The 24,318-nt window shown below is 57.2% G+C and overlaps 2 protein-coding genes across 6 annotated transcripts; one reads left to right on the top strand and one right to left on the bottom strand.

Annotated features, from left to right (window-relative positions):
• On the top strand, positions 1–8,182 carry RBBP4 (RB binding protein 4, chromatin remodeling factor). 4 transcript variants are annotated; one of them, XM_027905508.1, is made up of 12 exons: positions 1–134; positions 1,228–1,375; positions 1,833–1,978; positions 3,010–3,183; positions 3,835–3,950; positions 4,093–4,253; positions 4,349–4,475; positions 4,585–4,662; positions 5,719–5,795; positions 5,932–5,989; positions 6,087–6,197; positions 7,007–8,182. In XM_027905508.1, the coding sequence occupies exons 1-12, from the start codon at positions 119–121 to the stop codon at positions 7,070–7,072; spliced, it is 1,278 nt and encodes a 425-aa protein (XP_027761309.1). In that variant the 5' UTR covers positions 1–118; the 3' UTR covers positions 7,073–8,182. The 4 variants fall into 4 exon arrangements, with proteins under 4 accessions (XP_027761309.1, XP_027761311.1, XP_027761312.1 ...); XM_027905510.1 differs by having other exon boundaries at positions 12–134; positions 1,231–1,375; XM_027905511.1 differs by lacking the exon at positions 1–134 and adding an exon at positions 641–749.
• Positions 8,183–8,681: 499 nt separating this feature from the next.
• On the bottom strand, positions 8,682–13,944 carry SYNC (syncoilin, intermediate filament protein). Of its 2 annotated transcripts, none has more exons than XM_027905501.1 (4): positions 13,789–13,944; positions 11,121–12,495; positions 9,832–9,956; positions 8,682–9,131 (listed from the first exon to the last, which is right to left on the bottom strand). In XM_027905501.1, the coding sequence occupies exons 1-4, from the start codon at positions 13,830–13,832 to the stop codon at positions 9,068–9,070; spliced, it is 1,608 nt and encodes a 535-aa protein (XP_027761302.1). In that variant the 5' UTR covers positions 13,833–13,944; the 3' UTR covers positions 8,682–9,067. The 2 variants fall into 2 exon arrangements, with proteins under 2 accessions (XP_027761302.1, XP_027761303.1); XM_027905502.1 differs by lacking the exon at positions 13,789–13,944 and adding an exon at positions 13,036–13,160.
• Positions 13,945–24,318: the final 10,374 nt, after the last annotated feature.

Below are 24,318 nucleotides of genomic sequence, written 5' to 3'. Positions count from 1 at the left end.
GGGAGCCGCGCGCAGCGGGGGCAGGAAACAATAGGGACGGAGCCGCCGCCGTGAGGGCTCAGAGCGCCCAGCGCAGCCGCCGCCTCGCCCGCCCCGCGCCTCAGCCCCGCGCCCCGCCATGGCGGACAAGGAAGGTAAAGGCTCCCGTGTGGGCGGCGCGGCCTCCGCCGGGAGGCGCCGGGTGTTCCCCCTCCCCTCCCCCCCCCCCCCTTCGCCGTTCCTCCTAGCGGCGTGAGGGGAGCGGGGGCGGCGCCGCCAGGGGGCGCTCGAGCCTCCCCCCCCCCCCATCCCATCATGGCCGCCGCCAACTCCCCGCGGCGTCGGCACCGGCCGGGGGGGTCCAGCGGGACCCTCCGTGCTCCCCCAGGAGCGGGGCTGTGAGGGCCCCCCGGTGGAGTGGGGCGAGCCGGGAAGGGCCGTGCCGTACGAGGGGAGCGGACAAAAGAGGTGTCGCCGGCCGCTGCCGCGCCCGCGCGGGGCCGCCCCCGTTCCGTGGGGAGAGCCCCCGGTACCGTGAGGCTGCTCCCGTTCCGTGGGACAGCCCCGTTTCGTCGGGACTGCTGCGGTTCCGCGGGTGACTCCCCCGGGTCTGCCCGCCCACCTTTTCTCCTGCAGTGGAGGTTGGTGGCAGATGGGATGAGAAAAGGGTGCGAGAGCAGCCAGGCGGCAGAAAGAGCCTTGGAAAACTGGATTTTTGGGAACTACCAGTTCCAAGGCTGCGCCCAGACTGGTCTGTTTAAAAGCAGTTGGTGGGTGCCCTGCCTTTAAACATCGTTACACGTCTGGGTTTTGCCTCCCTGGTGCCCTGTGCGCTAAGATTTAGGATTTTATTGTGCTGCTTCTGACAGCATCATCATCCTTGAATCACCACAGAATGGCTTGGGTTGGAAGGGAACTTAAACCCATCCAGTGCCACTCCCTGCCCTGGGCAGGGACACCTTCCACTAGCCCAGGTTGCTCCAAGCCCGTCCAACCTGGCCTTGGACACTTCCAGGGATGTAATTTGACACAGTTAATATTAATTTCGAGCCATATATCCAGGATAAAAGGGTTAGAATGCACAACAGGGTTTTTTTAATTATCTAATAACCAGCAGGGCATCCAACAGCAAACCAGGGCGTGATGTAGTTGGCTCTCGTCCCTTGCCTGCTCATGGTGGTGTGTGTCTGTAAATACATTCACAAAGGCTAATTAATTATATGAATTTTTTTCAAAAACCCACTTCAGCAGCCTTTGATGATGCGGTGGAGGAACGTGTGATCAACGAGGAGTATAAAATATGGAAAAAGAACACCCCCTTCTTGTATGACCTGGTGATGACCCACGCCCTGGAGTGGCCCAGCCTGACTGCTCAGTGGCTTCCTGATGTCACAAGGTACACTGATCCTTTTGTTTTCTATTTAAAGCAGAATAAATAGTAAATCCAGGATCACCTTTTGTTAAAGTCAGGCAGTGTGTGATTCCTTTCTGTCTTAGTAACCCCTGCCCTGCCAGCAGCAAGTTGAGGGCTCTCAACACCAGAGATAATCAGCGCAGACATTTTTAATATGGGAAAATATTTTCTGTTATTGAGAAGGATTTCTTCCCAATATCCCATCTAAACCTGCTCCTTTCAGCGTGAAGCCATTCCCCCTTGTCCCTCTCCATCTTTCCTGCAGGACATCTTGATCTGTAACAAGTGATTTCCTCCACAGGAAGCAGCTTTTTTTTATTGGGCCAGGAAAACAACCGTAAATCTGAAGATCCTTATTCTGTCAGAAGCTGCAATAAAAAAAAAAAAAAATAAAAAAATACTGTTGTGTGAGCCCTGCTTTGTTCCCCTTCCCTTGCAGACCTGAAGGCAAAGATTTCAGCATCCACAGGTTAGTCCTGGGCACCCACACCTCAGATGAGCAGAACCACCTGGTCATAGCGAGCGTGCAGCTGCCCAACGACGACGCCCAGTTCGATGCCTCCCACTACGACAGCGAGAAAGGGGGTAAGGGCTGCATTTCAACCACATTTTCCTGCCCTCCCCAACAGAGAGTTTGCCTTCTCTCGAAGGCCAGGGCAGCAAGGTTAACTTTTACTTCTCAGCTGAACGATTACCCCCTTAGTGGGGAGATTGATGGACAAGATGTGCCCCTTCATGGATAAACTCTTTGGGGTTTTGAATGTATGGGATGTATTAACAGTCTGATGATGAAAACAGAAGGTGGAGGGTCATTGCAAAAGTGTTTTTGTCTGTGGGAAAACTCACCCCTCCCTATTTCTCATCAGGAACTGACACTGAGTTCCATGCAGTGGTATTTTTACTGTCACTTTTGCACTACATGAACTCTTCCAGTGAGAAATCATTCATGTAAAAGAATATTCTTATTTCAGTGGGGTGTAGCATTTCAAATATTCTCCATTTCTCTGACTTCTGCTGCCTGGTAGCTGTACCAGCCCCTGTTTTGTTATATTAGTTTATTTATGTGGTGTTTTATTCAGTGTATCGGGCTGGAATTGGATGTTTCCTGTAAGTTTGTGGCTGTCAGCACTGCCACAAGTGAGACATTTCTCCTGTTTACTTGACTGAATCAGCCTTTCCACCTGGTGAAAGTCCTTAATGATCCAATGTTTGCCCTTCTTTTTACAGGAAGTCTGGATTGTGCAATGAGTATTTTGATCTTTGGGGCCTCTTAAGAGTTATTCACGAGCCCAGTGTTGTCTTATAAATGCTCAGTTTCTGTTCTATTTTAGTATTTCTCAAAAATGCACTCTCCAATTTAAAAACAAACCAAAAACCCCTCCTTTTGGCCAGAGTTGTGCTGTGCAATTTTGTGAAATACTAAATTACTGTGACTTTAGGCATAAAGATAAGGGAGCTTTGGCAAGTTGTATTTCAGACCCAACTGAAATTTGATTTTACCAAAACTTGTCTGTTCTGCAGCCAGAGCTTGGCAGCACAGCAGTAACTGAGCCTGAATCCTCGTGTCTTGATCTGAAACCTAATTATTCACAACTCCTAAACTCTTTTACTTCCAGAGTTCGGAGGCTTTGGATCGGTTAGTGGGAAAATTGAAATTGAAATCAAGATAAACCACGAGGGAGAAGTGAACAGAGCCCGTTACATGCCCCAGAACCCCTGCATCATCGCCACCAAGACCCCTTCCAGCGATGTCCTGGTCTTTGATTACACCAAACACCCTTCCAAACCAGGTGGGTGCTGCTTTGTCCTCACATAACCAGCCAGCCCTTCCCGAAGGAAAACTTGGTGTGGTGACAAAGAGCTTAAAAAGTCCCTTGGCTTGCCTGTCATTCGGGGTTTTAGGGCCAAGTGGGTGTTTAGTGTGAGGTTATTTTGTCTGAAGCTTCCAAAGGTAGCCATGGAAAGATAAACCTTGTGCTTCTGCTGGTTGTTTTGTCACCTCACTGCGTGTGGTGGTGTTTGGGTGGGGTAGAAGGTGGGTTTTTTTGGAAGCTGGGATTTATTTGGTTGTGTAGCTGAGCTGTCCCCTTGATATCCTGTACAGATAGTAACCTATGAACCCATCAAGATTGTATAGAGCAAATAGTTTTGCCACTTGTGGGGAGGATCAGAAGTGCCTTTGTTAATTTAAAAGTGAGTTACAAATGATGAGGGAAAGAAAAACGTCACCCCAGCAGTTCAGGAGGAGTTTTTGGAGCAGTAACAGATGAGCTGCCCTTCCTCCATCCAGCTGGACCGAGTACCTCAGGCCAAAGCACAGAGAGGTGGCTCCTGGGCTGCTGAAAGTGGCACAGCAAAGTTCAGTAAAGCTTAAAGCAGGTGTTCCAGGATGTGCTGGAAGTGCCAGCAGGCACTGGAGTTCTTGCACTGCCTCCTTACAGATCCTTCTGGGGAGTGTAACCCCGACCTGCGTCTTCGTGGGCACCAGAAGGAGGGTTATGGGCTGTCCTGGAACCCCAACCTCAGTGGGCACTTGCTCAGTGCTTCTGATGATCATGTGAGTACTTGAACCAGAGCTGAGCTCCAACCTGCCCTTCCTGAGCCCTGGGAAGGCCGCAAATCTTCTGGGTTTTGGGGGGGCAGGTGAAGAGATCACCTGTCTGAGGAGGTAATTATTTGAATTTTCTGTCGTTTCCAAGACCATCTGCTTGTGGGACATCAGTGCTGTTCCAAAGGAAGGCAAAGTGGTGGATGCAAAGACCATCTTCACGGGCCACACAGCAGTGGTGGAAGATGTATCCTGGCACCTGCTCCACGAGTCCCTGTTTGGATCCGTTGCTGACGACCAGAAGCTCATGATGTGAGTGGGGGAACCTCTTCCCAGCCCAGCTGCTTAATCCCTTGGTGGAATGGGATGGAAACCTTTGTTTCAACTCCATGTTTTTTCATTCCCAGCTGGGACACTCGGTCAAACAACACCTCCAAACCCAGCCACTCCGTGGATGCTCACACAGCTGAAGTCAACTGCCTTTCCTTCAATCCTTACAGTGAGTTCATCCTGGCCACGGGATCAGCTGATAAGGTACACCCACCCTGACCTTGGCACGTCCCTGTCCTGTTCCTGATGTGTGAGTGTGGCTGTACATGTTGGTTACTTCAACAAAATGTGGTTTTGTATTTTTTTTTCGCAGACTGTTGCTCTGTGGGACTTGAGGAACCTAAAACTGAAGCTGCACTCCTTTGAATCACATAAAGATGAAATATTTCAGGTATAACAAAATGTCTTTCATGCACACAGACTTGGAAAAACAGTCTTTTCCACTCTAGTAAGGATACTTTTGCTTTAGAACTCAATCCTCTTCTCTCATCTGCTTATCATTTTCTGGGTGGTTGTTGTGGGGCTGCAGAGCTCCAGTGTGTCCAGGAAGCCAGAGTGGGAACAGGGTTAAAGCTCTGGGAGCTTTAACCACAGCAGAAGGATGAAACGGTAGCAGTGCAGGGTCCATTAAATTATTCATGGCAGCAGATTGAAGCAGGAGGCCCCAGTGAAATGGCTGCAGTGTTTCCATCTCCTCAGCCTGCTCCTGGAGGAAGGTTTAACTGCTCCCCCTTTAACGGGATCACCAGAACATCCTCTGACAACAAACAACTGCTAATTTTACTGGGGTAAATATAGAATGTTCACATCGTGGCTGGCACGTGCTCAGCAGATACAATATTTCCATCTCCAGCCCTTGCCTTAATCAGAGGGGCAAATATGCAGAGATTTTTTTTTTTTTGCAGTGGGAGGATTATCAGTTCAGACTGTAGTTATGTCTAAGTAAAATAACACACAGAATCCTGAATCCAGTGTGCAGAATTCTGTGTTCTTTTCTAATCCTGTGATCCTATTAGGTGGTGATTTTTTTTTTTTGTTTTTTTTTGGAGAGCTTTATCTCCAGCAGGAGTGCTAAATGTGAGCTTTTGGGCAGCCTAAGCTCAATTACAGTGATTTGTTTTCATGTGAGAACTGCACCTCCTGCTGAAGGAATCCCTGGGTTAGGCTTGTGCAATCCTTACTGAGATAAGGAGCTGTTGGCACTTGGGAACACCGTGGGCTCTGTTAGAGGGCAGGTTCCAGGTGGCACCTTTTTGGTGCTGAAAGGCCTTTTTTGGGTGTGTGAACGTTCACAAAGTGCCTCCTGCGGTCAGGGTTGTTAGTTGGGGGTATTTTTTATTCTGGGTTAGTTTGGGTTCTCACAGAGACACGAAATGAAGTGGTGTTTGTTGTCCATGTCATGTTACAGCTTCCTGAAACTTCCTTTTGAATTCCTCCTTGTCTGCAGGTTCAGTGGTCTCCCCACAATGAAACCATCCTGGCCTCCAGCGGCACGGACCGCAGGCTAAATGTCTGGGACTTGAGGTAAATCCCAAATTACTCCCATTGTCCCCACAAAATATTCTTGATTAATTGCCTTACACCTTAAAAAATCAAACCAACCCCCATTTCTTCTTTTTTTTCCCCTTCTTTTTTTTTTTTTTTTTTTTTTTTTTTACAGTAAAATTGGAGAAGAGCAATCCCCTGAAGATGCTGAGGACGGGCCCCCAGAGCTGTTGGTGAGTCTTTTCAATCTCATGAATTGCTTTGACTGGTCACTCCCTTTAGGACAGGGTAGATTTGTAACCACTCCCCTTTTTGTTTCCCCCACCCTAGTTTATTCATGGTGGTCACACTGCAAAGATTTCTGATTTCTCCTGGAATCCCAACGAGCCCTGGGTCATTTGTTCTGTATCAGAAGATAATATCATGCAAGTCTGGCAAATGGTGAGTTGCTTGGGAGAGTGGAGGAAAGTGGCAGGTTGAAATGCCTGGATTTCAGCATTCCTGCTTTCATTTGCAGCTCTCAGGAGTTACTCATTTTGTAGCACTGCTGAAATCTCAAAGAGGCAGTGGAAACCCCCCTAAGCTTTGGTCAGAACAATGGTTTCCAAATACTCAGAAGCTGGTTTGTATTTAAAAAAAAAAATATAAAAGGAAATGCTGGTGCAAGAAGGAAATTTTTCCCTTCTGTGCTTGAATGAAAACAGTGTGTGAGAACCAGTTGAGGTTTCTGTTAATTAATGTCCTGAGGAACAAAATCTTTGTAGATGATACAAATGCCCTCCTGAGGATGGAGAACAGGAACAGTTAGCTGCATTCCCAGCTGTTGAAGGTTTTGGAAAACAATCTTGACCTTTCACAACACCATAATCCTGTTTGTTCTTGTGTTTTTTTTTTTTTAATTTACCTGTAGATTTTTGTTCTTGGCAGCTTTCCATGGAGTTCTTTTGGAAGGTACAGCTAAGTAGAGGATTTACTAAATACACACACACCAGTGTGTGGCCTCTGCTTTAACAAGGCATATTCCTAAACTAAAATAATTTAGGGGAAACTTTAGGGGAAATGTTTTGAAGACATGGCTCTTATGGATAAGGACACTTGTATTGCTGCTTTGGTGGTAAATGATCTTGGGATCCAGGGGGTGGGTGATAACATATCTGCAGATGAAAAGCTGCCAGAGCCTTTGGAGGGTGTGGAATCCTGTCCAGAGCGGTGGGAAACGCTCCCTCAGTCCCTCCATCCCTGTCTTGCAGGCTGAGAACATCTATAACGACGAAGATCCCGAAGGAAGTGTGGATCCAGAAGGCCAAGGATCCTAGATGACAACTTTTTTTCCTCTTTCTAGTCTGTTTTTTTTTTCTCCTTCTCTTCCCTCTCGACCCTCATATTGACTTAACACTGGTTTTGAGACACACGTAGGCTTTGTGTTCAGCCATCCATCCTCCTGTAGGTGCCATCCCAGGCTTCTTCACCCAGACAGCGAGTACCCACCCCCCAAAAAAAGGGCTCAGCCCCCTCAGCCAGGTCTGTGCCGTGGCTCCTTGCTCAGAATTCCTGCAGCAACCTCTCGTGTCGGGCTGGCTGGCCCATTTTAGCTGCCTTTCATCGCACAGCAAGCTTGGGTTTGGTTTCTTTCCTTGCTCCAGCCGCGGGTTTTTTCCTAATTTAAACAAAAGTGGAGCTGGCAGAGCTGCCTAGTGGGCTTGAGCCAATAGGGATGATACAAGTGTTAATCCACTGGCAGCTCAGAAACGGTGTGGAAGGTCCTGGCCTCCTCAGTGCCACTCCACAGCCTTGGAATTCCTGTAGTTATCTGTACCTTGTGGGTTTTTCTGCCTTTGCAGATGCAAAACAGACATGCAAGTTCTGACTTGAACTGAAACTTCTCTGGATTTTTCTCTTTTTTTTTTTTTTTTTGGTTTCTCCTGGCAATTCTGGGCTGTTCATTCCTTCCTTCCTGTCCCTTTTCTCCCACCTGCTGGGCCACAGCGGTTCGGATTCTTTAGCTATTCCTGCAGAGAGCATCCCTCACACCGCCACCCCCTCCAACATGTTCTGTTTTTTTTTCTGGCTCTATTGTGTGTTTCTAGAGCTGTGTTTTTTCACATGATGTTTCTTTCCTTTCTGTGAAATGGTTTTTTTTTTAAGACTTGGGACCCCCAAGTTGTGAAAGGTGTTCGTTTGTGCCAGCGGAGCGGCCCTGCCTGGTGCCCTGAGCAGCGTTGGCAGCTGGTGTGGAGCAGATGAAATGTGGAGCAGATGAAATGTGGATGAACTGCTTTTTTTTTAAGAGTTAGTCCTTGACCGCCGGTTCCTGCGCGTCTTCCACTCGGGTGTCCCGTGCCACCAGCAGCCTGTTACTCTCCATCTCCTCATGACTAATTGCGTGTCGAGTCCTTCAGTTGGAATAAAGTTTTTTCTACGTAAAAGTTTGGGGGGAGTTCTGTGCCCTTTTCTTCCTGCCTTTTCTGCCTTGTCAGGGTGAGGTTGGACCTGTTCAGGGAGAGGAAGGGGGGGAGTGTGTCCCACGAGCCTGAGTGCTGGGATGGATTTTCTTTTTTTTTCTGTTTTCTTTTCTTTGTGGAACGAGTCAATGAGCACTCGAAATCCCCAAACAGCCACAAGGGCACTGAGCTGTTCCTTCCCCCCCCCCCTCAAGCCTGTCTGAATTCTGAATTCTGGCTCTGCCTTCAGAGCTTGTTTTTGTTAATCTGCAGCATGAATAGTCTGATACAAACACCCAGGTTTGCACACACACAACTTGGGATTTGGAGGCGCAGCTTTGGGAATGAAAAGGCTCCTTAAACTCTGACCTTTATTTTTCAGTGTGAGACTCGATATAAAGTGGAAACCTCTTACCCACCACCTCGTTCCTGTGGGGCACATCCCAGTACAGCAGAGACCCTTGAAATACAAAAGAAAATCCTGTTCAAAGGATAAAGCTTCTCTTGCATGTAAACTTTTTTAAAAGTCAAAACCCCCCTTCTCCCCCAGAACTTCCTGTGCGGGTTTGAAACAATCCATTTATGGGACGATAACGTTTTCCCCAAACACAGCAAAACATAAATCTCTTATTCCTCATCCATGTCCGTTGTTCAGTGCAAGGATTGTTTGTTCTGCTCCTCTGTGGAAAAGCAGTTTTTGCTACATGAGCAGCAGCAGCACCTGGAGAAACACGCCCAGGGAAAGGACTGTGTGGCATTCCCGACTCCAGGCAGCAGCTGCGCTTCAGGCAGGATAAGCAGCACGAGGAGACATCCCTTGAAGATCCTCTGTCCATTGTTTTTGCTACAAGGAGGAAAATTCCACGGCTCTTAACAGTCCTGGTCTGCCTTTTCCTCCGATTTGCAAAGGTGTCCGTAGATTTCCAAGCAGCTCCTGTAAGGGGAGAAAGGAAATTTCAGCTATGGAATTTTTACACAAATAGTGCGTGGTCTTGGGGGCGGGTGGGCCTGGCCCAGCCTTTCCAGAGCCCTTGGGAAAACGGGATTTGACAGAGGGGATGACATTTCTGGTGTGAGCTCAGAGCTGCCTGGAGCAAATGGACTCCTCATTAAAGGTGTCCTGACTAAAGGAGCAGTGAGGCCACGGAAAATGGTTAACTGTGTGTCCAGCTGGGGCTGGAGTAACAGAACAGCTCCAGTCTTGGTGAGAATAACAGTCCACAAACTCCAGGATGTTTTCTGGAGCTTTGGAAAATGCCAGCAACAGGGTTGTGAGCAGAAGGCAGTTCTCTCCCATTGGAGAGCATCCACAGCACCTTCCCAAACCTAAACCTCAGCTCTTTTCCACATATCCCTGAGGAAACCACCACTTAAGTTGCCACACCTGCTTCTTGGGAAGCCACTCCTCGCCCCTGTGTGCGGGAATTTCCAGCAAATCCCCGTTTGCTGCTTGGCAAAGGGGCTGGAGTTCCTGCTGAGCTGCCCCCACCTTGGCCCCACACCAGCCGTGTCCCCAGGAGCCAGCAGCAAAAACCCGTGGTGTCACACAGCTGTGTGACCTCAGACTCTTCCCCACCACCCTCCTCCTCCTCTTCCCAACCCGTCTGCACCGCAGGGATGAGGCACCAACGCACTTGTAGATGGAGAGCTCCCTGTGGAGGCTCGTCCTCAGCTCCTCCAGCTCCTGGTTCTTGCGCTGCTGCAGCTGCACCCCGTTCTTCAGCTCCTTCAGCCTGTCTTCCAGCTCCTCAACCTGCTCCTGGGGCGGGGGGAGAAGACAAGAACGGATTAGCTGGAGGAGGAAGGTACACAGCCAGGCTGACACTGCTCAACCACCCCCTTTTAAAAGAAGCCTCTGCGAAAAAAGCTTTGTTTGGTTAGAAAGGTGGGAATTTGGGATGTGCTTTGTCCTTAGGCTTCTCCCAGCTGCTTGGGTTTGTCCCCTCAAACTGCTCAGTGTGTGTTTTGAGAAGCTGCCAGAACTGTAAAAACCCATGAGTCAGAAGGAGATAAATGAGGAATTTGGGAAAAGGAAAACGTGGAGGCACAGCAGGGATGCTTCAAAGTCCTGTCCCCCAAGGGACAGAGGTCCCTGAGATCCAAGGCAAGCCTTGTCACAGGTGCTGGTGGCCTGGTCCCTATTCCAGCAGGGAGGAGCTGCAATGGAAGGGGAACATCAGTTCCAGAAACTGCTGGGAGCCAGGCTGGGAGGAGGCAGCGCCTGCGAGCCGAGAACAGAGAGTGTTGAAAAGGGGGGAGATTAATTGTGGAGCTTCTTTGCCAAATGTGCTCTTGCAGATATTGAATTGCCTTGTCCCTCAGGCCAAAGTGCTGGGGGGGGAAAGGCCTGGCCCAGCCAGAAATAACCCTCCCAGGAGGCAGCTCAGGCCGTGGGCTGTGGGCATGGGAGATGGGACCCTTCCTGGCAGTGAGAAGGGCAGAATTTGACTCAGCAGGACTGGGTTTTTAAGAAAAGCCACACTTATTTAAAATTGGCTTCTCCAAGAGCCTTGGCCCAGCCCTGGGTGGGAAATGTGGGGTGCCTGTGCTCAGCAGCACCTCTCAGCTTTGGGAAAGAACCCGCCAAGCCCTCCACCTCATCCCTGCTCGCTGGGGCCATTTCCAAGGGGCAGGCCAAACCCAAGGGAAGATATATTCAGGAGAAACCTATTCTCCAAGCTGGCTGAAGCCCCAGAAGTTCCCCACCACATCCCTGGGTTTGCCTTAAGCCCAGGGGCTGCTGTTTCATGCCAGCCCAGTGGGGGATGATTTTGATTCCAACCAGCAGGAGATATTCCACATCCTCCCCCTCCTCATCCAGCCCACTTGGCCCTGCGTGCAGCACCTGCAGCACCCACTGGTTGCAAAGAACCACCCCCACTCTGCAAGAGGAGGGTGGTGGGGTGCCCGCCGGGGCACGTACCCGGTACTGCCCGACCTCCTCGTCCCTCTTCTGCTTGACCAGGACGATCTGCTCCTCCAGGCTGCGGTTCTGCAGCCTCAGCCGGCTGACCTCGCCCTGCAGGGGCCTCAGGGCCTCCTTCATGCCCTGGATCTCCCCCTGCATCTCCTGCAGCGCCCTGGCCCCGGCCTCGCGCCGCTCCAGCAGCCGCAGCAGCTGCGGCTCGTAGTGCTCCTCCAGCCCCCGCCGGCTCCGCGCCACGAAGCTCTCGAACTCCACCGACAGCCGGCGGCTCTCCTGCAGGTACAGGTTGTCCTGCCGGCACGGAGGGGCCTCCAGGCGCTGCCTCAGGGCCTCCTTCTCCTTCTCGCAGGTCTCCTTCAGCTGGGACAGCTCCCCCGAGAGCTGCCCGGCCTGGGTCTCCAGCTCGCCCTGGTAGGCGGCGTGCTGGGAGAGGTCGTGGCGCCGGCTCTCCAGCTGGTACTGGCAGGCCACGCACTCCTTGGTCACCCTGAACAGCTTCTGCTTGATCTGCCGGATCTCGTCCCTCAGGTTGTCCCTCTCCAGCTCCACCTTGGCCAGCAGCCTGCAGGCCGCCTGGATCTCCTCGTGGGCGTGGCGGATCTCCTGCAGCGCCGGCTCCCGCAGCCGCGCCAGCTCCGCGATCAGGCCGTCCCTCTCCTTCTCCAGCTGCTCCACGATTTCGATGCACTCCTGGAAGTAGTTCCCCAGCTCTTCCAGGGTCAGGCACTGGTGTTCTGTGGTGTCTGCATCCAGAGGGCTGCCTGTTCCCTCTGCATCCATGTCCGATGGAACCCCTGCCCTGTCTGTGTCCATGTCCAGTGGGATCGCTGCTCCATCTGCATCCTCATCCGGTGGGATCCCTGCCCCACCTGCATTCAAGTCCTGTGAGATCCCTGATGCATCCTCATCCACTGGGATCCCTGTCCCACTAGCATCCACATCCAGTGGAATCTCTACTCCATCTGCATCCATGTCCAGTGGGATTCCTGTCCCACCTGCATCCACGTCCAGCGGGATTGCTGCCCCATCCACATCCAGTGGGATCCCTGCTCTTTCTGCATCCATGTCCAGCGGGACTCCTGCCACGTCCACATCCAGCAGGATCCCAGCCCCAGCTGCATCCTCGTCCAGCTGGGTCCCTGGCATGTTTAGCTCCAAGGAAGTGTCCCTGCTGGTTGCCTGCAGCTCCTGGCTGGAGCCCGGGCTGCCCTTGAGCAGGGGTGTCACCCCCACACCCCCTGATGGGTCTAACGGGCTCTGTGGATGGTCCAGGTGTGGAGCAGCTCCTGCAGCCGCTCCCTGAGGGGCTGAGGATGCTCCAGCTTCATCCAGCTGCAACTCTGGAGGGGGCTCGGGCTGTGCCATCATGTCCCTGGAAGAGAGAGGAGAAGATGTGAAGCAGAGCAATGAGTGTGACAGGTCTCAGCCTTTCCTCCCACCCTGTGAGACCCCCGGAGCAGGCAGAGCCAGGGGTGCTGCATCTGTGACCCACAGGCTGGACAGACTGGGCAGGGCTCTGCCCAAAACTCTGGTGACAACTTGGACCCCAACTATCCAAAACAAGGGAAGAAATCCCTCTCAAAGCGACCGCCTGCCACGGAGGGATGCAAACCCAGCCCCCAAACCCAAGAGCTGCCCCGGTGCCAACGGGAACAGCCACCGTGTCCCGGCCAACCTCCCCGGCGGCACCGGCGCGACCGGTGTGAGCACCCCCTGTAAAACTTCCCGGGATTTCAGCGATGTGGCATAACCTCACGGCACGGGAATGTGCCGCTGAAGCCCGGGCAGGCTCCGGGGTGGCTGAGGTGGAGCAAAGCCCGCGCACACACAGCTCCGGGCCAGCGGCAGCGTCTGCAGCAGGAGCCGCTTTGCAGAGTCATCCGATCCCCGGCATTGTCCCCAGACGCGGCACCTGCGGCTGCCACCGCCAAATCCTCGGTCTCGCATTCGCCCGGGCGCTGTTTGGGGTAGGATGGAGAAAACAACCCCCCGGGGACGAGCCGGGGCTGTTCCTGCTGCTCCCGCGAGCCGGGGCCGGTGGGTTCGGCGGGAGGATGCTCTCACCTCCCGGCCACGCCGCTGAGCTCATGTCTAGTCATTCCCTAAGGAATGAGCACAGGCTGGCACTCACAGGCAGCCCTCGGCTCGGAGCAACGGCTTTAAGGAAAGAACTGATTTTCACCGATACTTTCTCTCCTAATAAGGCAGTTTTCGGCACTGATGACACATCGCAGCCTCGGACTCAGCGGCCGGCGGCTGGAGAGGGGGCAGCGCCTGGAAAGGTGGGGAAAGGGCTCCTCTGCTTCGTTTTTCCTTGCCCTCCTCCGTGCCAGCCCTTATTTTTCAAAGTTCTCGGCTCTGCTTTGAGTGGGCAGGGCGGGAGGGGAGGACACAACCCTGCCTTCCCAGCGGGGCGTGGGGGCTCGCTGCCACCCGCCACCCCTCACCCCAGGGCACCCCAGAACGCCGGGGTACCCCAGAGGGACCACCCGAGGGTCTAGGAATGCTGAACCTCAGATCCCCCCACCCCCAGCCCTGCACCCAAGGCTTTGGCAGCCCCCTCGCCTGCCCCCACGCCCCCAACCTCACCCCGGATCCCGCACCCACGGGACCCTCTAGTGGGGGGAACCAGCCCCTTCCCCGTCCAGCCCGGGTGGGCTCTTACCTTCCTCCCCTGGAGCCCAGCGCCTCCGGCTCTGCACTGCACATGGGTTTAGCATGGGGCGGGGGGGGATATTAATAAACAGGGCTGGAAATCAGACTCCCCGCAGCAGCCGCTTCGCCCGGGCCACCGCCTGCAGTGCCAGCTGCGGGCGCTGCCTTCCTCCGCCCCGGGGAGGAGGAGGAGGAGGAGGAGGGCGGGGAAGGCCAGGCTGTCTGCATCCCTGGCAGAGGCAGCCGCAGGGACCGGCTGCAGCCAGCCCTCATCCCCAGGGAGCAGCCCCCGCAGCCCCCCACCCGCTCCAGCTGTTCCCACCCACGATTTATGGTGGGGGTTTGTTCTGTGCAGCCTCGAGGCCGCCCCTTCCCGCGGCTCTTTCCTGGGATTCGCAGGTCCCCATCCCGCCGGGGTCCTGGATGGGATTGGGAGCAGCTGGGATGGGGATAGTGGGGTGGCTGGGAGGGGTCCCCTGGGGCTGTGTGGGTTCATCTGTGACGGAAGGGGAAATGCCAGAAGATGCAAATGCCAGGGCCTCATCCTGCACAGGGAGTGGGGTGTGTGAGGGTGCTGGGAGCACAGTCCCCTCGGTACTGATTGTCAGTGTCTTAAACCCCAATATCTCAGGATTCTTTAGATGCCCCAGGCTGGCCCTACCAACATCCCAGTAAAGGCAGAGCGAGGCCTCCGCTTCCACTTCCGCCCACAACCCATCCCTCTTCCCTCTGTTTTGGGGTGGAGAAGGTGGTGTTTCACTCTGCCAGGCCCCATGGTGGCCGTGGTCACACTCCTGGGAGTGCAGCAATGACTCTGCCCTCACCCTGCCCCCATTGACTTGGTTTCCCACCTCTGCCCACCCACCATTCCCCCAGCTCTGCCCTCCCACCCCCATCCTCCCCACTCTGGGGATCCTAAACCAACCCTTCGGCCGTCGCACCGCCAGCGTGTCTTCACGTAAACCACACATTTTAGGTGCAAATTACCAAGCTGGCACTTGTGCATCAGCCCACTTGGCCCACCCACCCCTCACGGCGTTGCCCCCCGATCCTACCTCGGCCCACGCCCGCTCCCGCCGCGCTCAGGAAGTCGGCACTCGCCTCTCAGGAAGTCGCCAGCTTTACGTGCCCCAAAATCACCCAGCAACACCCACCACAGCTCGCACCACCGCCCCGTGCCACCCTGTGCCACCCTGTGCCCGTGTCACCGACACCTTGCCCGCGGCTCGCTGGCCGCCGGGCTGCCAAAATCAGGTTTAAAATAACAGCGCCCGTCCATCCTTCGGGAACAGAGCTTTAAAAGGAAAAGGGAGATTTCAGTGGGTTTGTTTTTTTTTTTTTTTTTCCCTTCTCCTCTTTTTTTGGATCCCGTTGCTTTTCTCAGCACGGCACACCTTCTCTTTCTCTCTCTTTTCTTTCCATGGAGCGCCTCTATTTTTGACTCAATCGGAGAGGAATGCTGTTAATTCGCACAAGTTGGGTGTATAAATATCTATCCAGAGCCGAAACTGCCAAGGGGAAAAACCTGCACGTGGCGTGGGCCGGGTCCAACAACCCCTTGTAGGGGCTGGAGGGGACGATGGCAGCGGGCGCCGGGGGTTTACATGACGAGCAGCCAAGGGCAGGGTGGGGAGTGAAGAGGCTCAGCTGTTCAGCGCTCCGTAAGCGGATACCCCGGCCCAGGCCCCGGCACGGGGATGTTTTGTGGATATAACCAGGCAACGGGCGGCTCCGGTGTCACGGCCGGACCCCGAAGCGCTCGGCAGAGCCCGGCGGGCACGGGCTGGGGCTGCACCGGGCAGGGAGACGCCGTGGGCAGCCAACAGAGCGGACTTTGCTCCAGCAAACAGAGCCAGAGGGGAGTTATCAGCGCCGCCAGAGGGGAAGCAAAAGGCAGGAGAGAGCTTGAGGGAGCTTGAGAGACTGAGTGTTCCGGCTGCCGGGATAAACGGCAGCGGATCTGCTGCCAGCGCGGCCCTGGCGAGTGGCTGAGGGGGGGTCGTGGGGAGCAAAGGGCAGCTGGAGGGCACTTCACCTGCCCTGCAGTGACCTGGGGCTGTGTCTGCCTTCCTGCTGGATTTTTCCTCCACGCACGGCAAGATCTGCCCCCAGGGCAGGGACGGGGCTGGCACTGCGGCGGCGTCACCACCCTGGCACCACCATCTCGGCACCGCCACCGTGGCACTGCCACGGCAAGCGCTGGCTCTGTCCCCGTGCTGTCCCTACACAACCTTTAGGGACAGGCTGGAAGTGCCAGGGAAGTTGCCCAGCTTTGGGGCCTCCTCAGCCAGAGGCTCTGGCAGTGCCAGTGGCACCGTGGGGTGTCCAACCTGCCCGGATCCCGGTGGGATTAGGCAGCGGTGATCCCGGGCGGCACTGCCAGAGCAGTGCACTCGCTCCCAGCTCTCCCTGGCTCTTGTTTGCCGAGGGCATGGAGGCCGGGAGAGCGGTGCCAGATCCAGCCTCTCAAAGCAGGACCTGCAATCTGATCCCAGGGGGAAAGTGTGATTCATGGCTGGAGCTGGGAGCACATCCAGGGATGGATCCTGGCTCGGAGGGCAGCGGCACCGTGTGCCCACCCTGCCCTCACACCCTGGCCCCTTGTCCCTGGCTGGTTGGGGGGGTCCCTGGGTGATGCCATAGTGGCAGGGGCTGTGCTGGATGGCACCCAGGCTGGGTAGGTTGGATGCCACTGGACCCTTGGGAAAGCCTGGCTCATGTTGCCTCCCGCCTCAGAGTGGCCCCTGCCCTCCCCTGGGGCTCAGAGGTGACACGGGGGTGACACTGTGGGACCTGGCACAGGGTGAGCACCGTGGCTGAGTCCTGGGAGCACCTGGGGGCTCATCATGCACCCACCATGAACCCATCTCCAAATTCCCAGTGCACCAGCCCAGGCAAGGAGGCTCGAGGCTGATCCTGGCGAGGGAGGTGAGGTCACCCAGCAGGGATGGAGGAGGAGGAGGAAGACTGTAGTGTGGGCACGTGCCCAGCTGGGGCAGGGGTGAAAGGGAGAGCCCAAAGGCGCCATCCGCTCCACAGGGACCTTGGGAGCTCTGTGGGAGCAGGGCCAGACCGTGTCCCTGTGCCGCAGGCGCCAGCGGCTCCCACTTATCTGGGTGCTGGGTCCTGCTTCCCTGCAGAGAGTGAGATGAGGAAAGCACCATTCCTGCCACGGCTGCTCCCAAGGGATACACTGGCCCAGCCAGCAGAGCAGAGCAGGGTCAGGTGGGGTGGTCTGGCTGCAGGGACCGAGCACCAAAATCCCCACCAGCACAGCCAGTCCCACGCTGTGCCTCTTCAGCCTTATCTTTGCTCGGCCCAGACACTGCGATTAAACATCTGCCTCAAGGCCGCCTGTCCTGGCAGCTCCCACGGCAGCTCCCCCTGCACCCCAGTGTGTCCATGTGCCCACCCTGCCACCCCCAGGGGGATTTCACACCCCAGGGCTGGGGCTGCCGCTGCCAATCAGCCCCACCACGCCTGTTCCAGCCCGTGGGGCGTTTATGGGGCAGATCATCCGACGTGTCCATGACATCCCCACGCGCTGGGCAGCGAGGCCGTGCTGACATTCCTGCAGGCTTTTCCCTTTGGATCAGGATGCTCACACAGGAGGAGTAGATGCCTCAGGAGATGACACAGCCGTCCCTTCCAGCACGAGGGATTTGGGCAGGGAGTGACCGCTGCTATTTATTCCTCCCATCTCCCTGTGCCTGGCACCTCAGCAAGGAGCCTTCACTCTTCCCACTCCATTTACATCCTGGACATCCTTTTAAACCCCCCGTTTCCACAACTGAGCTAATTTTCAGCACCACAACAGCCAGTCCCCACATCATCCCAACGATCGCTGGCGGCCGAGCGCCCGCGCTGGGTTTTTCCATATCCTGGGGCAAGAAACAGAGAGCAGGAGCTGCGGCTCTGATTCCTGCAGAAGGGGTGCTGAGGGAGCAGCTCCCACAGCGGGGGCAGTGGGGTGGGAAGCGGCACCCACGGGGCTCAAAGGGGCCGGGGCGGATGAGGGAGGACCTTGTCCCGGCCACCTGTGTGTGACAGAGGCGTTAATGAGTAATGAGGGAGCAGCCAGGGCTCGGTGTCCCGGCCAGGGGACGGAAATGGGGGCAGAGGACGGCTGAGCACACCCCAAGGCACCGGCTGTGCCGAGGCCGTGCCATCCTGGCACGAGGGGCAGGAGCTCCCGTGGCTGCTGGGACACGTGACGCCAGAGCAGGAGCTGACGTGTTTTGTCACCCTCAGGTGCCACTGGAGATCTCAGTTCCCAGGGATCAGACATGGGGTGCTCCTGGGGACACGGCAGCCTCTCTACCTCCCCTCCCCTGTGCCTGGATCTCCCGGGAGCTGAGCTCCAGACAGCTGCTCTCCCCATGAGGTATCCTGTACCCAGCTGGGTACCCCACACACTGCTGGCCCTGGGGCTCTCTGAGAGGGGGAGAAGCTTTCCAGGGCCCTGAACGAAAGGCTGGTTCTTTAGGAAGCTCCTGGAATTTCCTTCTCCTCTAGGACTGGGACTGTAAGAGAAGGAAGGATGAAGACAACCTTCCTCTTCACCTTCCTCCTCTACTCTCCTCTCCCCAGAGGGCAACCAATACTCTTCCTCTCACTGTGATTATTTGGACCCCCAGCTTTCCTGCAGGTATCACCCTGGATTTGGCGCTGCCTCCCCGTCCCAGGTCACTGGTGCCACTGGGATGCTCAGAGCAGCACAGCCCACGGGCCACGTGGTACCAGTGCCTGAATCCCACAGGAGACAGCAGTGGGCTGGGAAGCCTGTGGATGCTTTTATAAATCCTTCTAGTCATTTCCAGTGGCTGGCAAGCTCCTCCGGGCACAGGGCCAGGCCCTTGCGAGCGTCCGGGAAGGATGCGGCTGAAACGCAGCCACGGAGCCTCTCCCAGCAGGAAGCTCGGGGACCCAAACCCCTCGGAGCCAGGAGCGTGGAAATGCAGCAGAAACCACCTGGGTTCTTGGTTAGAGTCGTTCCCCTGGCTTTGCCACATGTCCTGTCCCTGGGCCCGCTCACGGCTGGGATGTGCTGCCGCTCCAGCCCACGTTCTGGTGCATCCTGTTGTCCCCTCCCAGCTGGATCACAAAATCACGGGATGGTTTGTGCTGGAGAGGAACTTAAAACTCATTCCACTCCCCTGCCCTGGGCAGGGACACCTTCCACTAGCCCAGGTTGCTCCAACCTGGACATCCCACTTCCAGGGATGGGGCAGCCACAGCTTCTCCGGGCATACCTGTGCCAGGGCCTGCCCACCCTCCCAGGGAAGGATTTCTTCCCAAGATCTAATCTAAATCAGATCTGTGTGGTCATGCTCCTGAACAATGCTAGCTTGTACCAAGCAGTGAAATCCTTCCCGAGGGCCTCTGCCATTCCCAGGCAGCTCCTGGTGTGCTCCCAGCAGAGGCTGGGAGAGCCTCATCAAGCAGCTGAATTCCCTCCCTGCCCAGTGTCATTCCATTTTCAGGAGCTGATTTATTGTTAGCAACAAGCAGCAGCGTGGCACGGGCTGCAGGGAGTGTGTCAGTGCCCTCAGGTGAGCGCCGTGTCCCCCTGGGCGCTGCCATTGGCGGTGACATGGCAGATGTCGCCCTCGGGCCCGCCAGGAGAGGGACCGCTGGTGGCTGCGGGGTGGGAGGGCAAGGGCAGGACACGACTGCCAGCCCCGGCTCCTCTCCTGGGGACAGGGACAGGGACAGGCACAGTCCCCCCGGGGACCTGCGGGACACCGCGCCGGGGATGACGATGCTGGAATTCCTCTCTCCGGTCCCACACGGATATTTCCCCGTTTTCCTCCGTTTCCTCCCGCTGACGCTCAGCACCTCGGGGAGGAGGAACGGAGGGTCCCAAGGGGTGGGATCAGCCCCCGCCGTCCCCGCACCGCACCCCCCGAGCGGAGCGAGGGTCCCCGAGGGACAAAGCCGAGACTCATCTTGGCGTGGGCGGCACATCTCGGGGACCCCCGGCAGCCTCGGGGGGTGGGAGGGGGACCCCGGTGACACCGAGGGGACGGTCCCCGCTCCCCCCGCCCCCGGGGCCACCTGCGGGCGGGGGGCGGGGGCCGGTGCGGGCGGAGCTCCCGCAGCCCGGCCCCGCCTCGTAAGAAACTTTCCGTCGGCGCCGGGCGCTCGGCGGGAGCCCGGAGCGGGGCCGGGGCTGCAGCGGGAGCCGAGCCGGGCGGGCCCGGCCCTATGGGCAGCGGCTGCCGGCGGTGCGGGGCGGTGCGGGGCGGTGCGGGGCGCTGCCCGCGGCCATGTCCGCCGGGGCTGCACCTGCGGCGGGCGCCGAGCGGGACCCGGAGCGGGGCGGCGGCGGCAGCTCCGCGGGGGCGGCAGCGAAGGGGGATGCCGGGGCTCCCCCCCGGCGGAAGAAGGCCCGGGCGAACTCGCTGCGCAGGGCTTTCAGCTGGCTCCGGGGCCGCCGGAGGCAGCCCAAGGACGGCGGCACCGCGGGAGGCACCGAGGGACCAGGTGAGGAGCGGCCGGGGAGGTGGCCACGGTGGCGCTTAAGGAGGAGCCGCGGTGGTGGCTGGGGAGGTGGGCGAGGAGGGATCGGGGTGGTGGTGGTGGTGGGCGAGGAGGTGTCGAGGTGGTGGCCACGATGGTGGCTAAGGAGGGGTCACGGTGGTGGCCGCGGTGCTGTCGGGGTGGTGGCAGTGTTGAGCGGTGGCTGTGGAGGTGGGCAAGGAGGCGTTGGGGTGTGGTGGCCAAGGGGTGTCAGGTGGTGGGCGAGGAGTGTGGTGAGCGTGGTGGCCGTGGAGGCGGGCAGGGAGGGGTCTGGGTGGTGGCTGAGGGGTCATGGCGGTGGCCAAGGAGGAGTCACAGGGGTGGCCATGAAGGTGGGGAAGGAGAAGTGTTGGGCATGGAGGTGGCCAAAGAGAGCCGAAGGTGGTGGCCAAGGAGGGGTTACAGTGGAAGAAGCCAAGGAGGGTTGAGGCCATGGAGGTGACCAAAGAAGGGTCGCAGTAGTGGCCAAAAAGGAGTTGAGGTGGCGGCCATGGGGATGGCTAAAGAGGGGACACAGCGGTGGCCAGGGAGGGGCAGAGGTGCTGGCTGTGGTGGCAGCAGAAGTGGCTGGAGGGGGTGAAGGAGGTGGTAGCCGTGGTGGCCGTGGGGGCTGTGCCGGCCTCGGTGGCCGGTGCTGTGGTGGCAGCAGGCCGGATCCGGCAGTCCCTGGTGTGATCTCGCCCCTGCCCCGAGGGCTGGTGCCGGTTCACTGGGTAGGTTCTCTCTCCGCTGAGTCAGAAGGTCACTGGGGCTGAGGGAAATCTGGAGGGACGCCAGCCACTGCCTCCTCCTTCCCCTCCTCCTCTTGGGCAGGGTGTTTGCATGCTCCAGGTGTGGCCCTTCCTGCCCCAGATATGGCCCTCACCCCGTCTGTGGGTGCTGCCTCCACAGCCCGGCCATGTCCCTGCCACCTTGACTGGGACAATCCTGCTCCAGGTGCCCCTCTCTGTGCCACCCCAGGGCCATGTTCCGGGGGATCTGTGTGCTCAGCGATGGGGTGGTGGCGTGTCTGGTCATGCTCGTCTCCTCAGCGAGCTCAGTTTGCAGCGCTGGTGTCCCAGGAGGCAGCAATCACTGGAGGTATCACCCCAAAAATGCTCAGCCTCTCCCACCCCACGCCGTTGGGGACACCATCCCTGTCCTGCCGCTGCCCTCCCTGCAGGCACCTCTGGCAGGGACATCTCCGTGCTTTTGCCAAGGGAGAGGCCCCTTGTGCGGCACCCAAGTGCAGCAGGATGCTCTCGGCTGGGACTTTCTTCCTCGATTTGCCCCGGGGAGCGAATTTCCAGGCATCCAAGACCGCATGCAGGCACGTTTCCTGCTTGGAGGAGCACACGGAGATCCGTGCTAGGAGAGGAGTGGCTGTGGAAAGGCAGGAGGGTCCTGGGAAGAGGCTGAGCTCTTTCCTGAGCTGGTCCATCAGATCCTGCCGTGTGTGGACGCCGCTGCCACGGCCCAACACTGAAACCTGAGCAGAAAAAATGAGATGTGCCGGAGCATGTGATGTTCCTGTTGGCGGTGCAGGAACGCCCCCAGCAGCTCTGCCAACCCTATTTTTCCTTCTTTTTTTTTTTTTTTTTTTTTTTCTTCCTTTTTCCCGGAGTTGTAACGTTCACCAGCTAATCCTCAAAATGCGAAGTCACTGCCCGTCAGGGTGGCAGCTCGGGGACCTGCAGCACATCCACCAGGCTGTCCCTCGCAGCTCGTGCCAGCCGTGGATCCGCCACCGCGTTGTTCCGTTAGATATCCCCGTGTGATAAACTGTGATTTGGCATCCAGGAGAGCTGCCCTGAGCGCCCACGGTCCGTGCTGGTGTTGGAGGGTTCATGCAGCGCCCCAGCCCGGGCTGCAGGGCCCTTCCCCTCCAGGCTGTGCTTTGGGCATCCCACGGGGCGGGAGGTGCCGCCTTCCCCCTGGTCGCCGCTCGCTCCGCGGTGTTCCGGGGGAAGCAGCGCGGATGTGCAGCGCTCGCAGCTCGCAAGGCGCGACTGAATCACCCTCCCTGTGCAATTCCAGTGTGGAGAGCACGCCAGGAACCCCTCCCTGCTCCGGTGCCTCCGGCCCCGCCGCGGCCTCCAGCGTCCTCGGGACTCCGCCAGCACGCGCCGGGGTTAGCGGCGTCCTTCCCCGGGAGATGGGGGATGACACTTCCACACTTCCCTGCACGGTGGGGGTCAGGAGGCCGCAGGGGGTGGTTTGGGCCGAGCTGTGGAGAGGGAAGGAGTGTCAGCTCCGGGTGCTTTCTGTGGGCGGATGTGGCCGCAGAGCCGAGCGCGGGAGCCGGAGGCATCGGCTGCGCCACTCGCGGCTCTGACCTGCCCGCAGGCTGCCTCGGCCTCGCCGCCCGCATCACGAGCCTTCCTGCAGCACGAGCAGCTGGGAATTTTTCCAAACATCAGCCGGGAGCTGTGGGAGGGGGAGAGGGGAGAGCTGCAGCAGGGCCTGGCAGGCTCTGGGTACCCTCAGCTTTCCCCTGCGTCCGTGTGGTGGTTTGGATCTGGCCTGTGACCTGGCAGCTCCCCATCATCCCAGCTCTTCCCACAGGTGGATTTGGTCGTGGAGTGGGGGCCAGGGCACGCCTGACCATTCCCTGGTGTATCCCAGCAGTGGGGAGGGGGAGCAGGGTCTCAGGGTGGCTCAGAGGTGGGACAGAGTGTGCCCGTTCCGAGCTGGGTGCCGGTGAGGTCGGCATTGCTCAGCACTGAAATCACGGCCGCGGGAGGATGAGAGCATTTCCACTTCGGCTCAATCCCGTGGGTCCCGTGGCTATCAGTGATGCCATCTCTGGCTGCCCAAACAGCTGAGCTGTGTGGAGGAAAGGCTCCCTAATCCCGCTCATGGGCGAGCGGCAGCCGCCTCTCCGGGGGGAACACCAGCGGCTCTGTGAGCGGGGGGATGGCTCCATCCCAGCTGGAAGCGCATCCTCTCCTGCTTCCTGACTGGATGCTCTACCCTGTTTGGATGAATGGGCTCTGCTGGCTGTAGCAGGGTACATTTTTATGCCAGTGCAATTTTTTGCCACAGGATAATTCCCTCTGTGAGCTGTAAGGCCCCATCCCGGGGTGTGTGGGGTGGGTGCCAGGATACCACCAGCCCTGGACTGTTTTACCTGGACACAGCCTGCCTGCTCTGAGCACCTCTGTGGCCCCATCCCCGTGGTATCCCAGCACCTTGCCCTTCCAATCGTGTTTATTTCCACAATAACTTTGGGAGGCAGAGGAGTGATTAACCGCTGGGATGGGAACTGAGGTGTGGAGACCAGCTGGGCTGTACCAGGGGTCTAACACAGAGAAAGGAACTGGGGTGCTCAGCTATTCCTGCTCCCCAAGCTGGATTTCTGGGTGCAGAGGTGTAAACCCAGGTCTGGGATTAAGGATGTGGTGGTGCTGGGGTCCTGCTGCCTGCCAGTGGTTTTAGTCTGCTTTTTGGCCACTGCCCTATCCGGCTTTCGCAACATTCTTCTTAATTCCTTGATGAAGTAAAGGAATCGATGTTCCAGAAATATTAAATTAGGGTCGGCTTTTTTTTTTTTTTTTTTTTTTTCTTCTCTCCTTTTTTGATGCCAGCTTAGTCCAGCAGCAGCGATTTCCCGACTGGGGCGGGGGAATAGTGCTGTTAAAAATAAAGCTTTCAATGCTCACAGCTGCTTTGTAACAGCAGCGAGTGCTCGTTGGAACCGGGGCTTTGCCGTGTGCGGGGTGAGCAGCGGGGGGAGGGACTGGGCTGGGGTGGGGATTGTGCTCCCTTTCTTCATGGAAGGGGTTGTTAAGCATTGTTAAGCATCCCTGGGGTGTCCAAGGAATGACTGATGTGACACCCAGTGCTCTGGGCTGGGTGACAAGGTGGGGATGGGATACAGGCTGGACTCGATGGGCTGGGAGGTGTTTTCCAGCCTCAGTGACTCTGTGCTGGTGACACCACGGGGTGGTCAGGGTGCACGTGAGCCCTCCAGGAAATCTGGGGCCGAGCTGTCCCCGTGTGTCGCTCTGATAACAACCAAGATGTGAAATCTCCCCAG

This window comes from Empidonax traillii, unplaced genomic scaffold (assembly GCF_003031625.1).
Source record: "Empidonax traillii isolate 1590-97213 ecotype Southwest subspecies unplaced genomic scaffold, ASM303162v1 scaffold1160:size199357, whole genome shotgun sequence".
Classification (NCBI taxonomy): domain Eukaryota; kingdom Metazoa; phylum Chordata; class Aves; order Passeriformes; family Tyrannidae; genus Empidonax; species Empidonax traillii.
Note: the sequence above shows the minus strand (reverse complement) of the source record. Positions and strands in the feature narration are given on the sequence as shown.

Bases quoted from the DNA above. Each gene is read 5' to 3' on its own strand.
- SYNC (XM_027905501.1), bottom strand. From the start codon at position 13,832: ATGTGCAGTGCAGAGCCGGAGGCGCTGGGCTCCAGGGGAGGAAG. The intron at 12,496-13,788 runs GTAAGAGCCCAC...TCTCTCTTCCAG, and splicing joins CTGGGCTCCAGGGGAGGAAG to GGACATGATGGCACAGCCCG. The intron at 9,132-9,831 runs GTGCGTTGGTGC...CTCCCCTTACAG, and splicing joins AGGGAGCTCTCCATCTACAA to GAGCTGCTTGGAAATCTACG.
- RBBP4 (XM_027905508.1), top strand. The intron at 4,663-5,718 runs GTATAACAAAAT...CCTTGTCTGCAG, and splicing joins ATAAAGATGAAATATTTCAG to GTTCAGTGGTCTCCCCACAA. The intron at 5,796-5,931 runs GTAAATCCCAAA...TTTTTTTTACAG, and splicing joins CTAAATGTCTGGGACTTGAG to TAAAATTGGAGAAGAGCAAT.